Source organism: Equus przewalskii, chromosome 30, assembly GCF_037783145.1.
Source record: "Equus przewalskii isolate Varuska chromosome 30, EquPr2, whole genome shotgun sequence".
NCBI classification, from domain to species: Eukaryota; Metazoa; Chordata; class Mammalia; order Perissodactyla; family Equidae; genus Equus; species Equus przewalskii.
The window spans coordinates 2,797,931-2,816,169 of NC_091860.1; the positions used below are offsets into that span (position 1 = coordinate 2,797,931).

Sequence of the window (18,239 nt, forward strand, 5' to 3'; positions counted from 1 at the left end):
GGCGTGATGCTGACGCTGTACACTGGCCTGCTACAGCAGTTTTTCCAGCTCTGCCCTCAGTGACATCAGCTGTAGGGGGAGCACTAACACCGTGGGAGTGCATGAATTCCACAAAAGAGAGCTTTTACTCCTAGGAAAGCAACACACCACCACACGGAGGACATAAGTATATCTTTTTTTTTTTTTGAGGAAGATTAGCCCTGAGCTAACATCTGCTGCCAATCCTTCTCTTTTTGCTGAGGAAGACTGGCCCTGAGCTAACATCTGTGCCCATCTTCCTCTACTTTATATGTGGGACGCCTACCACAGCGTGGCTTGCCAAGCGGTACCATGTCTGCACCCGGGATCTGAACTAGCACACCCCGGGCCACCGAAGCAGAACGTGAGCACTTAACTACTGTGCCACCAGGCCAGCCCCCATAAATATATCTTATGCAGAGTTGCTATATCTTGTTCTCTTGAACATGGCTGTCTTCTGTCTGATGACAAACTACTGCTCCAGTCCTGTGGGAAATGGTTGAAGCTTGCCAAATTCTCCTTGGAAATGAGGATAGTTTATTAAACATAAAATAAGGTTTTTGTTTTATTGACTATTGGCTCTTAATCTTTCCTTCACACCATTATTAGTCCTTAGTGTTTGAGAAGACTCTTAAAGCATTCTTAGGTTATTCAAAACATTTTTTAACTACCTTCCGTACCTACCGTATTATTTGAGACTAATAAAGTCTCAGGCTGATTCTTTTATATTTTGTTTTTTCTAGTAACATAGAGGAAAATAGTAAGATTTTAAAAGTGGTCTCTTCCTTTCTCTTTGTTCTTTTAAGGAGAATAAGATGTGACTTCCTTGACAGCGTTGCTTTTAAATAGCGTAATCAAAACGTGTGCATGCTTAGATATTCCTCAGAACAATGTGTAAGGAAATTTCAAGCATGCTTGCCTAACGCAGGCCTGAAGTACAAAGCAGAGGGGTGTGTGTGTTTGTGTGTGTGTGTTGTTATGGTTTTGTTTCTGTTTTTTGGTTCAGATAACAGAAAGGCTAAGGGTAAGGGACATTAGATAGTGAGTGTCTAGCTTTCCAGGCATATGAGTTTTTTCTTTTTAGTTGCTTGAAGAAGTAAGTAATGTTTTCCTTCAAAAACAGGCTCACAGGCTTCCCACCATCTCCCTGCCACACACACACACACACACACACACACACACACACAATTTCTAGTCTTATAGGTTATCTGTGATTTTTGGTTAAATTTCTTGAGGGCCAAGTAGATGGACCGTAGTTTTAAAACCGTACCAGAGGAAATCATGGCACATTTAGCAGGTATTTTCATTCGTTGGTATCCACAGATGACATGGTTTTCTATTTCACATATTGAATAGAAGTTACAAAATGATTTAATTATTGATCAATAGCTCTAGGAAAGAAATTGAGTCACATGAATCCCTCTTCTGTTTATAAATTATGAAGTATATGAAGTGCAAAAGCTGCCTCAATGCAGGTTTTAAATCACAAGTTTAAATCTGTACGGAATCAGATAGGAAATGTGGAGTGCTTCATGTTTGCATGAATTTCCCCTTGTATGTGCTGCCTCTTCTTTCGCACATAAACAGCCCCTCTTGGCTTAATTAAAATGGCTTTGTAGCTGAGAAGCCTGTGTGTGCTCGTGGAGCAGGTGACCGTGACTTGTTAGTGTGACCACTCTGTGTGCAGAGTGCAAGCAGAGGGAGGGGCTGAAATGCCACGTCTTTGCGGATGTTTGGTTCTCAGACGCGTGGCTATTCAGATTGAACCCCATAACTGTTCCTGAGAGTTCTGCAATTACATGAAATTGCTGGGTAAGAGGGAACTGAGTCTCTACTTTAGAAGGAGAGAGACCTGTTGTTTAATGTTGTAAATGTGTTCATTTTTTAAAGGAAAGCAACAGCATTATTAAGCAAAATGTTTTTGCCTTAATTTCATTCTCCAAATTGAAATAAACAAGATAATAAAATCCTTTATTTAAGACAATATCCTCAGATCTTAAGCATTTAAAATTATGTATTCCCTTATTTCCAGCCCTGGGTAAGTGCAATTTGATATTGCTTTGCCTGAAAAATTAGAATTGCTATTGTTTGAGTGATACAGAATTGTATGCCCTCGAACATGGAGGGTTCTTAGAAGTGACCTTATTGTGCACGTCTCAGATTTGTTCTGGGCCGTGGTCCGTATGTGATAGCCGAGAGCCTATCACTGTGGAAAGCTAAAGCAAAAGTGATGTTGCAGTGTTACCATTAAAATTGAATCCTCCAATTACATTTAAAGCAATTACCTGGGTCCCTGCAGCATTGTTTTATTCAGTTCTGTAAGAGGAAATAGATAATTTAGTTTGAAACCTTGTTTGGTTGAAATCAGATACACTGCTGTCTTTCCCTTTTTAGAATATAAGAGTTTTCAGAACACAATGAACATGATCAGATTTTAAAGCTTACTGTTGTAGTTTGGATTATGCCATTTAGGCTTTTGAGAGAATAACAAACACAAGTTATTGTTGCTTCCCTTACGTGTCCTTACTAACCGTGTGTCTGTACCGTGTTTCTCGTTTAGCCTTGCCAAACTGAAGCCTGAGAAGAGATGAACAACAAACCAGATTCAAAAATGTCTTGAGAAGCACATATTGCACAGTTGTTTTTTAAAACAAACAATAAATTTACTTTTAATGACTTCTTAGTGGCTGTTGACAAATTTTGTTTACGACATCAGCAGTTTCGATGGTTTAGTAACTTCCATATTAATCGATTTGGGACTTTTTGATCTTGCTTTTAAGCTTGGGGGTTTAAGTTACTGCTTTGAAAAGGCAGAGAAGTGTTTTTTGCTATCATTTTTTTGCCCCTTTTCATAGTGGAAAACCATAGTCCTAGCTGCTGGCGTATTCAGAAATCATCAGCGCACACCAATCATGTGTTAGAATCAGTGCTTTCAAGATTATGTAGAGTACCAGCTGGTTTTGCTGTGTAACACGGTGGCTGGGGACACAGGCAGGTGGGGGGTTGACAGTCCCAGAGCAGTGAGGTGTGTGGGTTGGGATAGTCACCCATCAATTAATGACCAAATGGACCAATTTGAAAGGGACTTTGGGGCAAAATTTAGTCCCTTCATGGGTTGCGCAGTTTAGACAAAAAGTGGGGAGTTAGGAAGATAAATATTTTGTGCTCAGGGATGGTTGAAACAGCAAGTTCTTCTAGTGCAAAAAGTAGGCAGATAGTAAACTCAAGGTTTGCTGAGGCCACAGGGAGTGAGAGCACACATTGTTTTATAAAACTGTTTCTCCAAAGAGTCTGCCTGGCCAAGTGCTGTAATCCCAGATCTGAATGCTAGTGCAGGTACCTTAATTCACAGTCTCTTCATTCTTCATAGCCCTTCAGGATGTCAGACAAAGGTGGTATATAGTTAGCTCTGTTTCCTGAGAATGTTAGAATTACATCCCACTTAAAAATAAATGATGATGAAGAAGAAAGCATTTAATAAAGGCTATTCTGGAATTGCGTGCCTATGAGAAGGTTAAAGTCCGCTTTGACTTGGGAGCAGCCTATAGTCCCACGCTCGCCCCCACCCCTGCTGAGCGAAAGCCCTCACCTGTGTGGTAGGAAGGAGGCACACGTAACAGTGTGTGTGTTCATGTCATGAATAGCAGGCTTGTAGTTTTTTATGACTCGGGCTTAATTGCCCTGTGGATTAATGTGACCAGTTTCATGTTGGCAAAATTAAATGGCATCCTGTGAAACCTGCTGGAGATTAGGGAATGCAGTTAAAATAAATGTGTAGAAAACTGTGCCCATCAACATGAAACACAGGAGTGATACTTCGTAGTGAAAAAGAAAGAACTTGGAAAGAGTGATTTTACATAATCTTGTTTGTCGCCTGGACAGAGAAGAGCTCTGTTTTATAAGTATGTGTACTCAGAGGTTTCCTTGGAATAAATTCCAAATTTGTAAATCCAAAGTACTTAATATATGCTTCTTTTAATTTGAACGGAGACAGAGGTTCCTGTTTTCAACGCAGAAAAATAAGTGTCAGACTGACCTGTTAGCAAAGGCAAGTTCTCGGGTAGCTGAGAGCATATTCCTGGAGAATTCTTCTTTTCCTTGTTAGCAGTTTTGAATAGAGAACCTCTGACATCGACAGCACTGAAGCTGCCTGCGAAGCAAGCCGGAGGAGGCACGAGGCATGACGGCCAGGCCTTTCTGAGACCTTGTCTGACGTCTTTTCCCTAGACCCTCGGCGCATGTAGAATGCAAGTGTCAAGGATGACACCTACTTTATAGTTTCTGTAAAGCAGACCTTTTCGTAAAAGAAATTTTTGACAGTTCTGAGATGCTAAGTCAATTTCACTTCTAGACTGTATAGAAAATGGAATCTTTTTTTTCTGCAATTGATGTGAAAATTGAAGGCTAGTGACTATTCACTCTCTAATCACACAGGGTAAATAAATACTATCACACCACTGAAAAACCTTCGAGAAGACAGTCTCAGCTAATGACATTTACCACAACATACAGTGGAAACATTCCTTCTAAATGTTTTTATTTGTTACCATTAGGGGCTGTATGTCTTTTACATTAAATATAATGGATCAAGTACATGTTGTTCCCAAATGTAGTTTTAGCAAGCGCGTATTATTATGTAAAGGTAATTGTTTGATCCTTTCAAACAGTCTTTTAAAGAATTCACTGGGGAAGTGACCTCTTACATAATTGACTGTTGGATGGCTTTCTTCTGACCTATGTTTAATAATAGCCAATTTAGAAACAAAAGACTAGAATTGGATTAAATTTCATATCAGAGTGAAATAACCATGTCTCTTGTTAACCTTTCTGCTTACATTTTTTTAGGGTGGAAGAGCCACCCATGCTGTAAGCTAAGGCCAAGCCACTGAAGCTGTTCTGACCCTCTCTTGCCTATTCCGGGACAGGGCTTCAGCAAGTCTGTCTCCTCTCTCCCGCTCATCGTGATTGCCTTCTCTCCTAGATCACTCCCTTTGTCCTGTGCTACCTGTTATTTCCTGCATTTTAGAGAAAAGTCTGTCTTCCCTTCCCTTCCAACTACTACCTCATTTCTCTCCTGTTCATCATAGCAAGCCCTTTGATAAATTGGTATTTGCTGTCTTCATGTTCCTGTTCTCTCTTCGCCTCCCTTCAACAGAGCCTTCATGCCCCTTGGCTCCACAGCGTGCTCTCATCTAGGTCACCCATGGCCATCTCAGCGGCGAGTCTTCTCTGCGGCGTTGTTAGCCGCGCCTTGGTCTGCCAGGAGCCTTTGGCACATTGACTTCTGCTCTTCTTTGAGATCGCCCTTACGAGCGTCTCCTCCCTCCTCTCTGCCCACTCCATTGCGGATTCTGTGCCTTGTTCCGTCCCTGAGAGTGGAGCGCCCCAAGCTCAGTCCTTAGTCCCCTTCTCTTTTCCCTTTTCAGTAACACAGAATCTTTGTGTTCTTAGTAAGCAGAGCCCCAGGGCTCCAAGTACAGTCTGTGTGCAGGTGACTCCCAAATTTACGTCTCCTGCCTGGGCGTCTACTTGGAACTCTAGATTTGTAGGTCCTACTCTCTTCTTCACACGAAGGTCAACCAGGCATCCGAGACTTCACATGCTCCCCACTCAGTTCAGGATCTTTTGCCCAGAACTGCTCCTCTGTCTTCTCCTTCTCAAATAATGGCAGCTCTGTGCTTTCAGTGGTTAGATCCAAAACCTTGGAGTAATCCTTGACTCTTGTGTTTTCCTTACACTCCACATTCAGTTTGTTAATGCACAAAAGCAAAAGCCCATTTGATCTGTTTTTAGCGCACGTCTCTAACCTGGTACCTTTCAGACCCACATCTTCTCTCCTGGGTTTTGGCAATAGTCCTCCGCCTACTCTCCCTGCTTCCACCCTCCTTCCCTACACTGTATTCTTAACCCCAGAGCTGGACGACACGTTATTTCTCTCCTCTATTCAACCCCCAGTAGCCTTGCAAGTCACTCAGAAGGAAAACCGAAATCCTTAGAGTCACCTGCTGGACCTGCAGGATTTGCGCCCTGCCCTCCCCCCACGCCCACCATTCCTTCTGCTCTTTCCTTTGCTGACTTCACTCTGGCTGCACTCGCCTCTCTACCCTGAGCTGCTGGGTCCGCTAGAGCCTTTGTCTTTGCTCATCCTTCTAACTGGAATAAGCTTTGCTTAGATACCCACCGGTGGGGTCACTCTTGCAGCTTTATCATCCTTATCAAGCATCAGTCTTTCACGGGGACTGTCCAGCGTTGCACACTGTGCTCCCTCCCACCGTGACAGCTCCTATCCCCCTTTTGGGCATTATTTTTCTGCTTTGCACTTACTGCCAGCTAAGGTGTGATCTGTTTCACTTGGCTTAATAATAAATTGACAGTGGCATGCAGCTAACCCTTTTCTCCCTGCCGTGTCTCTAGCAGACTGCCTGGTGCACAGTCAGTGCCCAGTACCTGTAGCAGATGCTGGCTTGCCCCTGTCCTTTCAGTGCATCCCCCCACTTCCAGTGGCCAGTCTCTGCTTCTGTGCCTGAGGCCTCTCTGAAGCCTTGGAAGGAAGCCCTGCTTCTCTGTGAGAACTGCCAGAAGTATCTTGGAATAACGCCTCCTCAGAGCAGCCTTCACCCTACAAGCTGAGAAAGCCAGTGTGAAAGTACTCCAGTCCCCATGGCCCTTGGGTAGAACACTTAGGGCTAAGTCTATACCCTTAGCCCTGAAAATGTGGTCCCAGACCGGGAGCGTGGCAGGACCTGGGAGCCTGTCAGAAATGCAGAATCGCAGGCCCCACCCAGACCTACTGACATCGGAATCTGCAGTTTAATAGCCCTCGAGCCCCCGTGCACGTCACAGGCCGAGAGGCCCTGCAGTCCCTTCTCCCCGCTCCCAGAGTTTGCCTGCGGGATTGAGCTCTCCTTGCCCACCGTGGTAACAGGCTTGAGAGCACTCTTTCTAGGCTGCCTTTCCTTCCCTCTATCACATCTCTGCTTCTCCACCAGTATTCCAGCAGCTTCCATTAAACCGCTGTCCCGAATCCTTATCTCAGGATCTGCTTCTGGTGAAATCCAGACTAAGATGATAAATGTTTGTTGAATGAATGAATAAATAAATAAAAATTTCTAGAGTCAGTAGTGACTGTGTATGTGAGGAATTTCTACCTGGGGTAGTTTTGCAAGTTATGACAGGCGATCACACCAGGACAGTGCTAGTGTTTGTTCCCATTTCTGGAAGGTGACGTCACTGCCAGAGTCTGCCTGTGACTGAGGGGATGGGCCCTGGAGAACAGGCCTTTTCACGCTCCGTGGATTTACAGCTTGTTCTTTGCTTTGTCGTGGAAGTTACCATTTTCTCTGCTCTTAGTAGCCGTAAATGATTTACGTATTTCCTATTACATCAGACTTGCAAAAAAGATGACATGATTTCCAAATTAAATCCTCCATGGTGGGCAGTCCCCAACCTTCGGGCTGGGGTTTGCAGTTGACGGGTCATGGATTCAAGCAAGGAGTAAATGTTAAAATTGCCCTGTTTAGTGTCTTCCTAAGCCTCAAAATGTCAGGCTCCACATGGCTAAGATTCTGTCCCTAAGAGAAATCAGAGCCTTGGTCTCACTCCCCGCAGGCTTTGTGAGTGGCTGCTGCAGACTCGAGCTGGGGAGACGCCTCCTGCCCTCTGAAGGCCACGCCTGGCGGCTCACAGACTGCCTCACCCACAGGTGGCGCTCCGGAGCTTTCTCTTTCTTCCCACAGCCTGGTGTGGACGCTCGCTGAGCACCTGGGGCCCGGCCTGCTTCTGGGGCTGGAATCTTCCTGATTCTTCAGTGAGGTGTGCCTTGACCTCATCTCCTTAGTTTCTCCTTCCATAAAATCTATAATGCTTATAACTTACATTTCTTCTATATTGAAAGTACTGTTTCTCTCTCTTTGGTTATGTAACAATTCCAGCCTTTCAAAAAAGAAAATAAAGGAACAACTTTACATTCTCTGTCCACACGAAGAAACAGAGACTTTGAACTGAACTGAACTAACACAGATTGGCTGCAGAATATCCCTACTTTCTGCATTAAGGCTTCTCCATGTCTGCTCCTCCAGCTTACTTCGAGGGCTATCCATGAGCACTTCTGAGCCCACGTTTCTGATTTTATTGAGTAATATGCTGGTCCTTATGACTTCCCTAGGGAGAAAAGCATCCCTCATGTAGCAGACTTCCACTAGTGCTACGCTAGCAGCTAGTGTTCATTGAATGTTGGTACTGGGGAACAGTCTGCCAAGAACCATATTTTTAATAACCCATTTAATCCTCATAATAACCCTATAAGGTGGGTGCTCTTTTTAGCCCCATTTTATGGGTGAAGAAACTAAACACAAGGGTTTGGAGAGGAAAACTAATTACCAAGGTCACACTGTGGTCATGTGGCAAAGCCACAGTGAATCTAGCTCTGGGTTCAGAACACTGGTCTGCCCCAAGGCCATGTCCCTCCCCACTCTGCTGGACCGATGGAGCTTTCTTAGCCTCTCCCGGTGTGTTCACCTGCCCCCAGACCTGCCCGGGAGCCAAGGTTGCTGTGGAGTTAACCATGTGATGTGGACTGCTGCTGTGTGATATGAACAAATGCACATCCTTGTTGCTCGCTGGGAATGGGGAGTTAGTATCTTTTGAACCTGACTTTTCATTTTTTGTCCCTGTTTAATTTCTGCAGCTTTCTCCGTCTATGGTCCTTTCTGTCCCCAAAATAATTCTTAAGGACTCAGGAATTTTTTTAATTAATTTAATTTTTAGTTAAAAAATTACCAGCTGCCACATCCCCTCCCCCACAACTGATCCTCACATCCGTCTATACTGTATCAGGAACACCGATGAGGATGATTAAACAAGGCTGACTTTCCTCTTGCTCTTTGCTTTCAAGATGGCCAAGTAGTCCTATAAATGCTGACTCCTTTCCTGTTTTTATGCCTCGTTTTCCCCTCCCTTTCTACAAACCTTCTTGTACCTCAGACCTTGCCCCACCACTCCTGCTTCTTTATTTTCCCCATTAAGATAACCATGAGGCCATTCTTCTTTTCCTCAGAATAAGTTCACCGTCTTCTCTTTCTCTACTGATCCTCTGTGTCGCCCACGTCGTCTTCTCACTTTAGCCGCCACCCTGTCAGCGCCTCCAGATCAGCAAGTTTGCCTGACCCTTGCATGTGCCTCAGAGACACGGCTCAGCTCTTAGGGTCCTGCCCTTGGGAGACTGTTCAGGCTCGGGGTCGCCTGCCTCTCGGCCTCCTCTGCCCATTGCGTCCATCTGGGACCCCCCAACCTGGCCTAGGTAAATTTCCACCTCTGCTTGTAGGGAAATTGCTTCTTATCTAGTTCCTGCTTTTATCACTGATTTTAGGCATTAGGGAAAACATCTCAAGTTTACTTTTCAATTCCTAGAATTTCAGGTTTCTCTCCTTTTTAATTTTGTCCCCTTTTAGAATATAGTGCTAAAAACATTTTTTAATTGAGAAAATGGTAGCATCTGCTTAATTTATGTCAGTACTGGTTGATTCTGGCACAGTTTTAAGCAAGTAAACCTTAGATCGAGTGTAGATAGGTACTCTGACAGGACGGGACATTTCTGTTGGTGTCCTTCTAGAGCACAGCACAGCCAGTTGCCTGATGGCACTTAGCACACAGAGCGCAGAGATAGTCATTGATGCGTGGCGCTATCTGCTGCACACCTGAGTTGTCGTGGGCACACAGGGGAAAGGTGATTGCCCTGAAATAGACTTGGTGTGTTGTGTCTCAACACTCGGGTAAGTACAAATGAGCAGTGAGCTCCGGATGGGCAATCCGATTTCAGCACTTAATGATGAGCGCCCTACAGAGATTAACCTTCACTGCTCCTTTGCAAATTGGCGGGTGAGAGCTGTGGACCTGGAGCCAAAGAAATCTACAGCTTGTGCAGTGTAGCCTGAGGGAGAGTGTTCCCTGGAGAGGTGCTTCTGGCAGGGAAGGCCGGTTCCCTGGTGAGGGGCTGAGCGTGGGCTTCTGGCCCTGATTCCTTCTCCAGGAACAGCTCCATTCTCCTCCCATGTCAAGTCTGCTCCTCTCCCCCTGTCAGCAGTCGTGTTGTGTGAGTCAGCACAGTAGGTCTATGCCTCTACATGCCTTCCGTGAAGAATCACCTGGGTGGTGAAAGAAATCCTGGTAAAATACTCACCTGGCAAAAATTGTTTCTAACGATGAGCAGGTAGATTTTTTCAAGTCTGGTTATGGAGTGTATATGATCTTCTGGTAATTGTGAGGTAAAACCATTAATTCATACATCCAACAAATATTTACTGGAGGTACTTTATGCTAGGCATGATGCTGGGTGTGAGGGATTTAGTGGTGGCTGTAACTGAGAGAAGACAGGCCCTTAGGAGTTACGTCCCGCTACATGGCCCTTGAGAAACGGGCTGTGGGAATGGTCGTGGGAGCCTACGGCAAGTGGCCTAGCCCAGACTAGGAGTCCGAGTCAGCCTCCCTCCTGAAGATGGCATTAAAGCTGAGACCCACAAGATGTTATGAGGTCTCTATCTGAAGGAGCTTTTGGGGAAAAGCAATATTTTGCATCAGTGCAATTCAAGCTCTTTTGCTATGATCTGCAGTAAGAAATACATTCCACTTTGCAGCCCACTGTACACATATGGACACAAATAATGCAGACAAACGTTTCACAAAGTGATACTTGCCCTTCCTCTGTGTGACGAGCTCCGGTGCACGTTGCTGAGAGGCAGCAGAGGAGAGTGGGTGAGGGCTGACGTCCAAATCCCGGCGGCCTTGTGTTTGGGGCAAGTTACTTAAGCTCTCTGTGCTTACTTTTCTCAGTTGTAAAGTATGGATAATAATGGTACCCACCTCACAGGGTAGTTTCGAAGCTGGAAGGATTTAGTAAATAATGGAGCACTTTAGAACCCTTCCTGTACAAATGCACTATGGAAACGTTGGCTGCTGTAGTTACTATTATTAATCTGTAGTTCATTTAAAAAAAATGCCAGGTGAGTCTCACCAAATCAGTTTTACATCTTTAATGGGTTGCAGCACACAATTTGAAAAATACTGTTTAGATAGTGGGAATTTTCCAGGTTTGTGAAGGGGAGCCTGGAGGTGTGGGGGCAGGGAGGCCTCTTATAAGGGACCCAGGATGAGTTTGGACCTTATCCTAAGGACACCAGGAGGCCATTCAAGAGAACGGCTTGATAAAATGTACATTTTTCAGAAAATTAAAAGGTTATATAACCACAGTGTGTAGAGTGAACTGAAGGGCTGAACCAGAGTGAACGCCGGGAACTCTATTGGTAAAAATAGCTGTGGTAAAAATCGTGGCCAGAGATGGTGGTGACCGTGGCGACAGAGATACAATATCTATTTTTCAGGAGGAATCTAGGAGACTTGGTTATTTGTTCAGATGCAAAAAATGAAAGAGAACATATAGTAAGAAATAATTCCCACGATTTTGGCCTGATCAACTGGGAGGATAGGCACACACTGACGAGAGAACGCTGGAGGAGGATCCTGTCTGGAGGAAACGTGACATGTTGCGTCTGACTTTTACTTGTCTGTGATGTTCCAAGTGGGAGGTGACTGGGGGGGCAGCTGCAGGGAAGGGGCTGGCAATGTAGAGATTTGGAAGTCAGAGACATGGGAGGTGATGCTTGAAGCCATGGCCGTGTCCGGGGAGGGCTGTCTGGGAAGTGTGTGTGCAAGGAGGGAGAGCAGGCGGAGGCCCGAGTTCTGAGGACCCTTCCCACATTGGAGGCAGCTCAGGGTGGGAGTGGAGTGGTGGAAGGAGATGTTGGTGACGAAGGAGGGGCCGCTGCAGAGAGAGGAGGAAAACCAGAATATTATGGCCATCAAAGCCAAGGCAAGAGTGTGGGTTTTTGTTAGTAATTAGAAGCATGTGGTCAACAGCGTTCCTGCTGAGGGGTCAAAAGTACTCCTGGCCTTGGCTGCATGGGAATTACTAACGTCAGTAAATGTTACTGGACGGATGTTGAATGGTCACCCATGGTTACGTGCTATACGTTACTGTTTCTGTATGATCCATTATGGACAGAATCTCCTGATGCTGATGCTTGTTCCAAGTTAGGATGTCATATGTTAATCCCTGCTTTACGAAGCAAAGCTCTTTTTTGCCAACAGTCTCTCCACAAACAGAAAAACTTGTGCCAGATTTCCATATTTTCGAGTAATAGAAATGACATTTTAAGTGGCATATTAATCCCAATTGCAGATTTTCTCAAAGGATTGTAGAAATTAGAATATGAGGAATTAATTTTTTTAAAACATAAATTACTACCAAAATATGACTTGGAGGAAAAATAAACATCGATGGGTTTTGTTGACTTTGGGATCACTTCTTACCTTCAGTGGTGAGAGTCTGTCATCCCCTCTCTCTGTTTCTCTTTTCTCTTCTGTGTTGGCGGCTGGGGTTCTGCTGAGCACATGACCAGAGCAGTGTGCACCCTGATGGCATCAGCTTCTCTAAATTATAATAGTATCTTCCTTCCAATTTTCTCTCATGTTTACAAAACATGAGGTCAGTTAAATAGCTTGTTTCATCAAAGTGCCAGCTTTAAAATTACCTTCTTTTGAAAGCCCTCCCTCCTTTTTTTTTTTTTTAATATTGTGACATTTAACCATTATAACACATAATCCGGAGTCTTCACTCTGTACTTACATACATTTTCAGACTTTGTTTTCCCAGGGCCTATTTTCCTGAGACTTATGAGAGCTTCCATTCCCATGGCTTCAAAAAAGTGGAATAAACTGCCATTTGCAGATATCTTTGTTTTTCAAGGCAACACTTTTCATCTTTTATGTTCTATCCAAGGGGATATACAGTTTTGGATATATTCAAACTATGAATGCTTTATATAGACTATTGAAATTGCCCTATTGAGCATGCCCATTGTTTGAGTGTGTTGGCCTTTTCTGAAGGGTTCCTGGCTGTGTTCTGCCTATATGCACCATTTTTTAAAACCTTTTTATTATTTTAACATGCATTTTTAATATCATGAATCATTCTATGTATTATGCACTTTATAGTCATTGTTGCATTCAGAGATAATTCAACTAGATTTTTTTCTGGAAATATATTTCTCAGAAAAGCGTAGAATTATATGCATTTCCTGCTGTGATACAATTTTGGTTTCTTTTATATTTTCAATAATAAAATATTGTAAACTAAGTATTAGTTTTTAAAAAAGTAGAAAATGTACCTAGTTACCTATTTCTTGGTCCTAGTTAGATACCATTACAATCTTTAAATGGCTTACTACTAAGATTTTAGATCCACCTTCTCAATTTTAGTGAACAAATAGAAAAAATTCATATAACATTTTTCCTGTGAAACTCTTTTGGCAAGGTCCCATATTTAAATATAGTTTCATCCATACGAGACTTAACATCTTTATTGTCAAAGTTCTATATTTTTACTCTCAGAGAATACTTATGGCTGTTTAGTCTGACAAAACTTTTTTGAACACTTTTTCTGGTGAGGTAGAAGTTATGTAATTCACTAAAGGAGAATTTTCATACTATTTCCAGTTAGTCTGGTCAGTAATGGAAAAGGACATTTTCTTTTAGAAGTGTCCTCTACTTTCTGTGTACAAGCAGCTGATAGGCACCATCTAATTAGAGAGAAACAGTTATTAACAGCCAAAATAATAGAAAGTATATGAAGCCGTCTCTGCTCACCCACTGGAGAGTACCCAAATAGCATCGGAAACAATGAGGAGAAAATGAAAATCATTTCTGAGTCACGGAATGCCGTTTTCTTACTGAAAGTCTTTGTCAGCTGGAAGGGCAGCATTGGCCTGAATAGATGGGGCTTCTTTTTGGTGGTTATTTTCAGTTGTCTCAATTAGTTCTGCTCTTAAACTCTTGGAAGGCTGTTGGCCACCGTGGGTTGACTTTGAGGGTAGCATCTTGAGGGGAAAATTAGTTGCTGGAACTAATTGGTAAGACTGAACCACTGAGGTATTGAAAGATGGGATCGTTTACGAAGATGTTACAAAGAATATATTCTCCTTTTCTCTGGGAAGCCAAATACATGAAAGGAAACACTCCTTCTTATCCCCATGATTTTAAAATCTGTGAGAAATTGTTTTGGTTGTAACCGTGGTTTAAAGAAGACAGGGCTTATTTTTCTCTAGTTTAAAAGAAGTCTGGAGACTGGCAGTCAGGGCTTGTGCGGTGGCCCCAGTGTCAGGAGTGTTACTACCTCCTTTTTATTTAGCCATCCTTAATGCGTATTTCTTTATTTTTTTTAATTTTGGCAAGATACACATAACATTTGCCATCTTAATCATTTTTAAGTGTACTATTCAGTGGCGTTAGTACATTCACACGTTTGTGCAACCATCACCACTATCCATCTCCAGAACTCTTCATTTTGTGGAGCTGAAACTCTCTACCCTTTAAACACTAAACCCATTTCCCCCTCCCCATCCCTAGCAACCACCATTCTGCTTGCTGTCTCTCAGAATTTGACTACTCTAGGTACTTCATGTAAGTGGAATCATACAGTATTTATCTTTTTGTCACTGGCTTATTCCACTTAGCATAATGTCCTCAAGGTTCATCCATGTTGTGGTAAATGTCAGAATTTCCTTCCCTTTTAAGGCTGAATAATACTCCATTGTATGTATATACCATATCTTGTTTTATCCATTCATCCATCAATGGACATTTAATTTAATTCCTCCTTTTGGCTATGGTGAATAATGCCACTATGAACATTAGTGTCTGAACATGTATTTCTATCCTCACTGTCACTTCCTGGTTACAGCTCTAGCCATCTTAGAATTCTAAGGAGGAAGAAACAGGAAGGGGAAAAGGCAACTTCTAGTGGAGTCAGCCCTCTTTCTAAGGATCTTTGCCAGAAGTCCCATCATCAATTTCTATGAGCCAGAAATGAGGAATAATAATGATAATAAAAAATTCAATATTTATTGAGTGCTTATATGTGCCAAGACACAGTGAATGTATAATTCATTTAATTCTCAAAATAAACCTATGAGGGTGGTTGCATTTTATCAAAGATGAGACTGAGGTGCAAAGTGGTTAAGTGGATTGTCCAGCATAGGGAGTCACATGGCTGTGCGTCACATAGATACTAAGAGGCAAAGCTGGACTTTGACCCAGGAATCCAGCCCCAGTGTTTGTGCTCTTAACTACTGTCTTCTACTGTCTTCTGTTCCTGTTTTCAAAGGAGGCTGGGGCAAGTAGTTTTATCTACTAGGAATATTTCCTCTCCCTACCAAGTCAGGGTAGCACTGAGGAGGAAGAGGAGAATGGATTTTGGGTAGGCGACCAGCAGCACCTGCCGTGGAGTGGCCATGTGAAGTAACATGAAGAACCTAAGTGAGGTCAGTCTAAGAGGGAGAAGAGTGTCCGGCAGTGGAAGGCATTTAGGGTTCAGGGTCCAAGCCCTCTCTCCCCAGCCCAGCCCCACCACCCACGGCGCTTAACCCGTCAGCCTCGCATCCTCATCTCTACTTTCTTCACATTTCGTTTTAAGAACTAAATGAAAAAGTGTGTATAGAAAGCTTTTGAAATTCGAAGGTGCTGTACATCTGTCAGCTCACCTTGGGTTCTTATCTCATGAGCTTTTCTCCCCTTAGAATAATTATTCCTTCATCAGATTCTAGATAGATATTCTGAGTGCATTTGCTAAAAAAGATGTATGGGTTATTTCTATATTGGGCATAAAAATATATGTATCATAAATATATATATATATTACTGTCCTCCATGAAGTGAGGTTTGCTAATCCACCATAATTACACACACTGGTTTAGATCAGACAGTTTCAAACTTCAGCCAAGAAAAAGCAGCATAATGATATCCTATAAACGCAACCGTAACCCGGGAGGCTTGGGAATTTCAACTGATATTAGTGGCATTGGCTCCGGTTCCAGGACGATTTATTGGACAAACACGGTACACTCGTATGAAGTTCTGCTCTTGGCTTGTGTGGAGCCTCAGACCACACAGCAGGCTGTGCAGACGTGACAGTGCTTAGGAGACAGAAACGAGTGGGGATGAGAGGAACTCCGGGCCTCAGCACAAATCAACAAGTTCTGCCTGTGAACGCTTGTTGAACTGTTTAGTCAAATAAGAAAAATGTGGTGGTTTGCCATTTGTCGAATTTCTTGTTCCCCTTCATATGAGGGCGTGCTGATTCAAGATGAGATGCTGAACCTCTCCTTGTTCTAAGCTCTTGTCACTCCATCGCTGAAACCATTCCACAATTTCAGATCCTAGTTACCAGCTGGTTCTTAACCACGGTTGAGTCATAAAGAATATGCAGTGCTGTGCACCCTGGTAGAGTGACACTGCAGCACAAAAGAGTAAAGAATCTTTTCTGGAAAAGAGCCATTGCCATTCTTTGATGTCACATGATTATCTTCTGTGTGGGTTAAACTCGCCAGCACCCTGGTGTCCTGCAAGACTGACTTTAACCAAATATGTGACCTATAGTCCCTTCTTCTTTAAGAGGGTGGTGTGACTCAGGTAGACAGTGGGTGTTGGCATAGAGGCCTGGGGAGCCGGCTGCCTCCCTGGGGATCTGCTTGCTCTGCCCTGTTCTAAAAATTAGGTGTGGCCTCCAGCTCTCGGCGCCTTGCCCGCAGAGCCCACTACTGGGCCTTAAAAAGCATGTCAGCCCCTTAATGCTAGATCTGAATATGCAAATCAACGGAAAGATAAAAAATGAAAATCTATGCTTCTTAATTTACTCTGTAGAGAGCATTCTCTAAGAAATGTGAATCAACAGAAATTGTTTCCTATCATCGACAGAAAAAAGTGCTGACTGACACCTTAACTTTACAGATAATGAGATCTTTGGGGAACTTTTAATCTTTCAAAGTTTCCAGGAGCCACACGGAGAGTCTGTCCCCCTCCCTCCCCCAGACTTCGGTGACCATGTTATCTGTCTTGTTTGGTCACTTTCATCTGCTCCATAAACATATAAGGATAACTTACTTGAGGGTGTTTCAGCTGTGCCTGTAACTAGGGCTCTCCTGTCAGTAGTTAAGATGTTAAATTTGAATCTCAATGCATATGTAATTGAGGGTGAATATTTCTAACTCAAAAAAGATACCCTGAAATCGTGTATGCTGTTTGCATTAACTCATAAGCATTTGCAACCTGGATGCTGATTTGAGTATCAGATAGGCTGATAGTAACAGAAATTGTTAGGATTATCTTTGTTACTAAATACTCCTGATTCTTTGTCCTAATAGAAGAAAGGTGTGTAATAAAATATCATTCTACCTTTTGCTTTTTATTCTTTCAAGTGCCCTTTTGAATAGATGTGTTTTTTGACTTGAGTCTCATTAGCGTTTCTTATGGGGACTGCCTTTGGGGCCGTACCACTTACTAAATTGTTCTGATCCTTTAGGAAAAGGAAAACCATGGTAACCAGATGGAAGGTATGATTATTTGCCTCTGACCTGGCAAAGTGTTGGGTTTAACAAAAGATGCTTAATAGAAATGTTCAAATTGACCCTTCTCATCGCTGGGACTGCTTAGGGCTCAATCACTCTCATTATTATCAGAGTTATTCGAGCAAAGGCAGCAGTGATCGTATTTTTCATAATCACTCCTTGAGCCAAATGTAATTTGCAATTTGTAGTATTGTATTATGAAACAATAAAGCATTAAAAGGAACAGTGCAAGAATTAGGAGGATGGTAGTGGAGAAAGGAGCAGGGAAGTAGCTGTGTGACAGGCACTCTCAAAATCATTTTAAGTGGACGTGGCAGATTTCAATGCTAAATTAAGCATTTAGAAAAATCAGAATTATGTGCTGTTTTTACTTTAAGTGTGCGTGTTTGTGTATCTATATATATTTTATGTATAATAATATGTATACTATTTATTATAAAGTCAATGTAATGAAAGAGGAAACAAAAAATATACTGTGCGTGTTATTTGCGTGTGCGTGTTGGGCATTATGGGGTTAGTGTAGTTTCAGTACCTGTGTGGGTATGTTCTGAAAAAAATAAGGTATATCACACCCTATAAAAATCCTGTATGGAACAGTCATTGCTAATTGACCCCTTTTTACAAAGAGGGAATTTATTTGCTACAGAAAATATGTCATGTGGTCTATGAACCAGCTGGCGCCTGAAAAGCTTTTTAACGTCATAATTAAGATATACTTCCACTCATCTTCCATCATTTGACTTGAATGGCTCTAAGTATAGATTGTAA

The 18,239-nt window shown here is 42.8% G+C and overlaps 1 protein-coding gene across 50 annotated transcripts in view; it reads left to right on the plus strand.

Annotated features, from left to right (window-relative positions):
• Positions 1–18,239, plus strand: part of PARD3 (par-3 family cell polarity regulator) — a 614,383-nt gene that overhangs the window by 431,565 nt on the left and 164,579 nt on the right. For 3 of the 50 annotated variants that reach the window (XM_070601682.1, XM_070601681.1, XM_070601680.1), the window contains one exon: positions 2,579–2,694. The exons of the other annotated variants lie outside the window; for them this stretch is intronic. In XM_070601682.1, coding sequence (XP_070457783.1) covers positions 2,579–2,609 — 31 coding nt within the window. In that variant the 3' untranslated portion in view covers positions 2,610–2,694. Of the gene's footprint in view, positions 1–2,578; positions 2,695–18,239 lie in introns of those variants that run through there. 50 annotated transcript variants of the gene reach the window in all.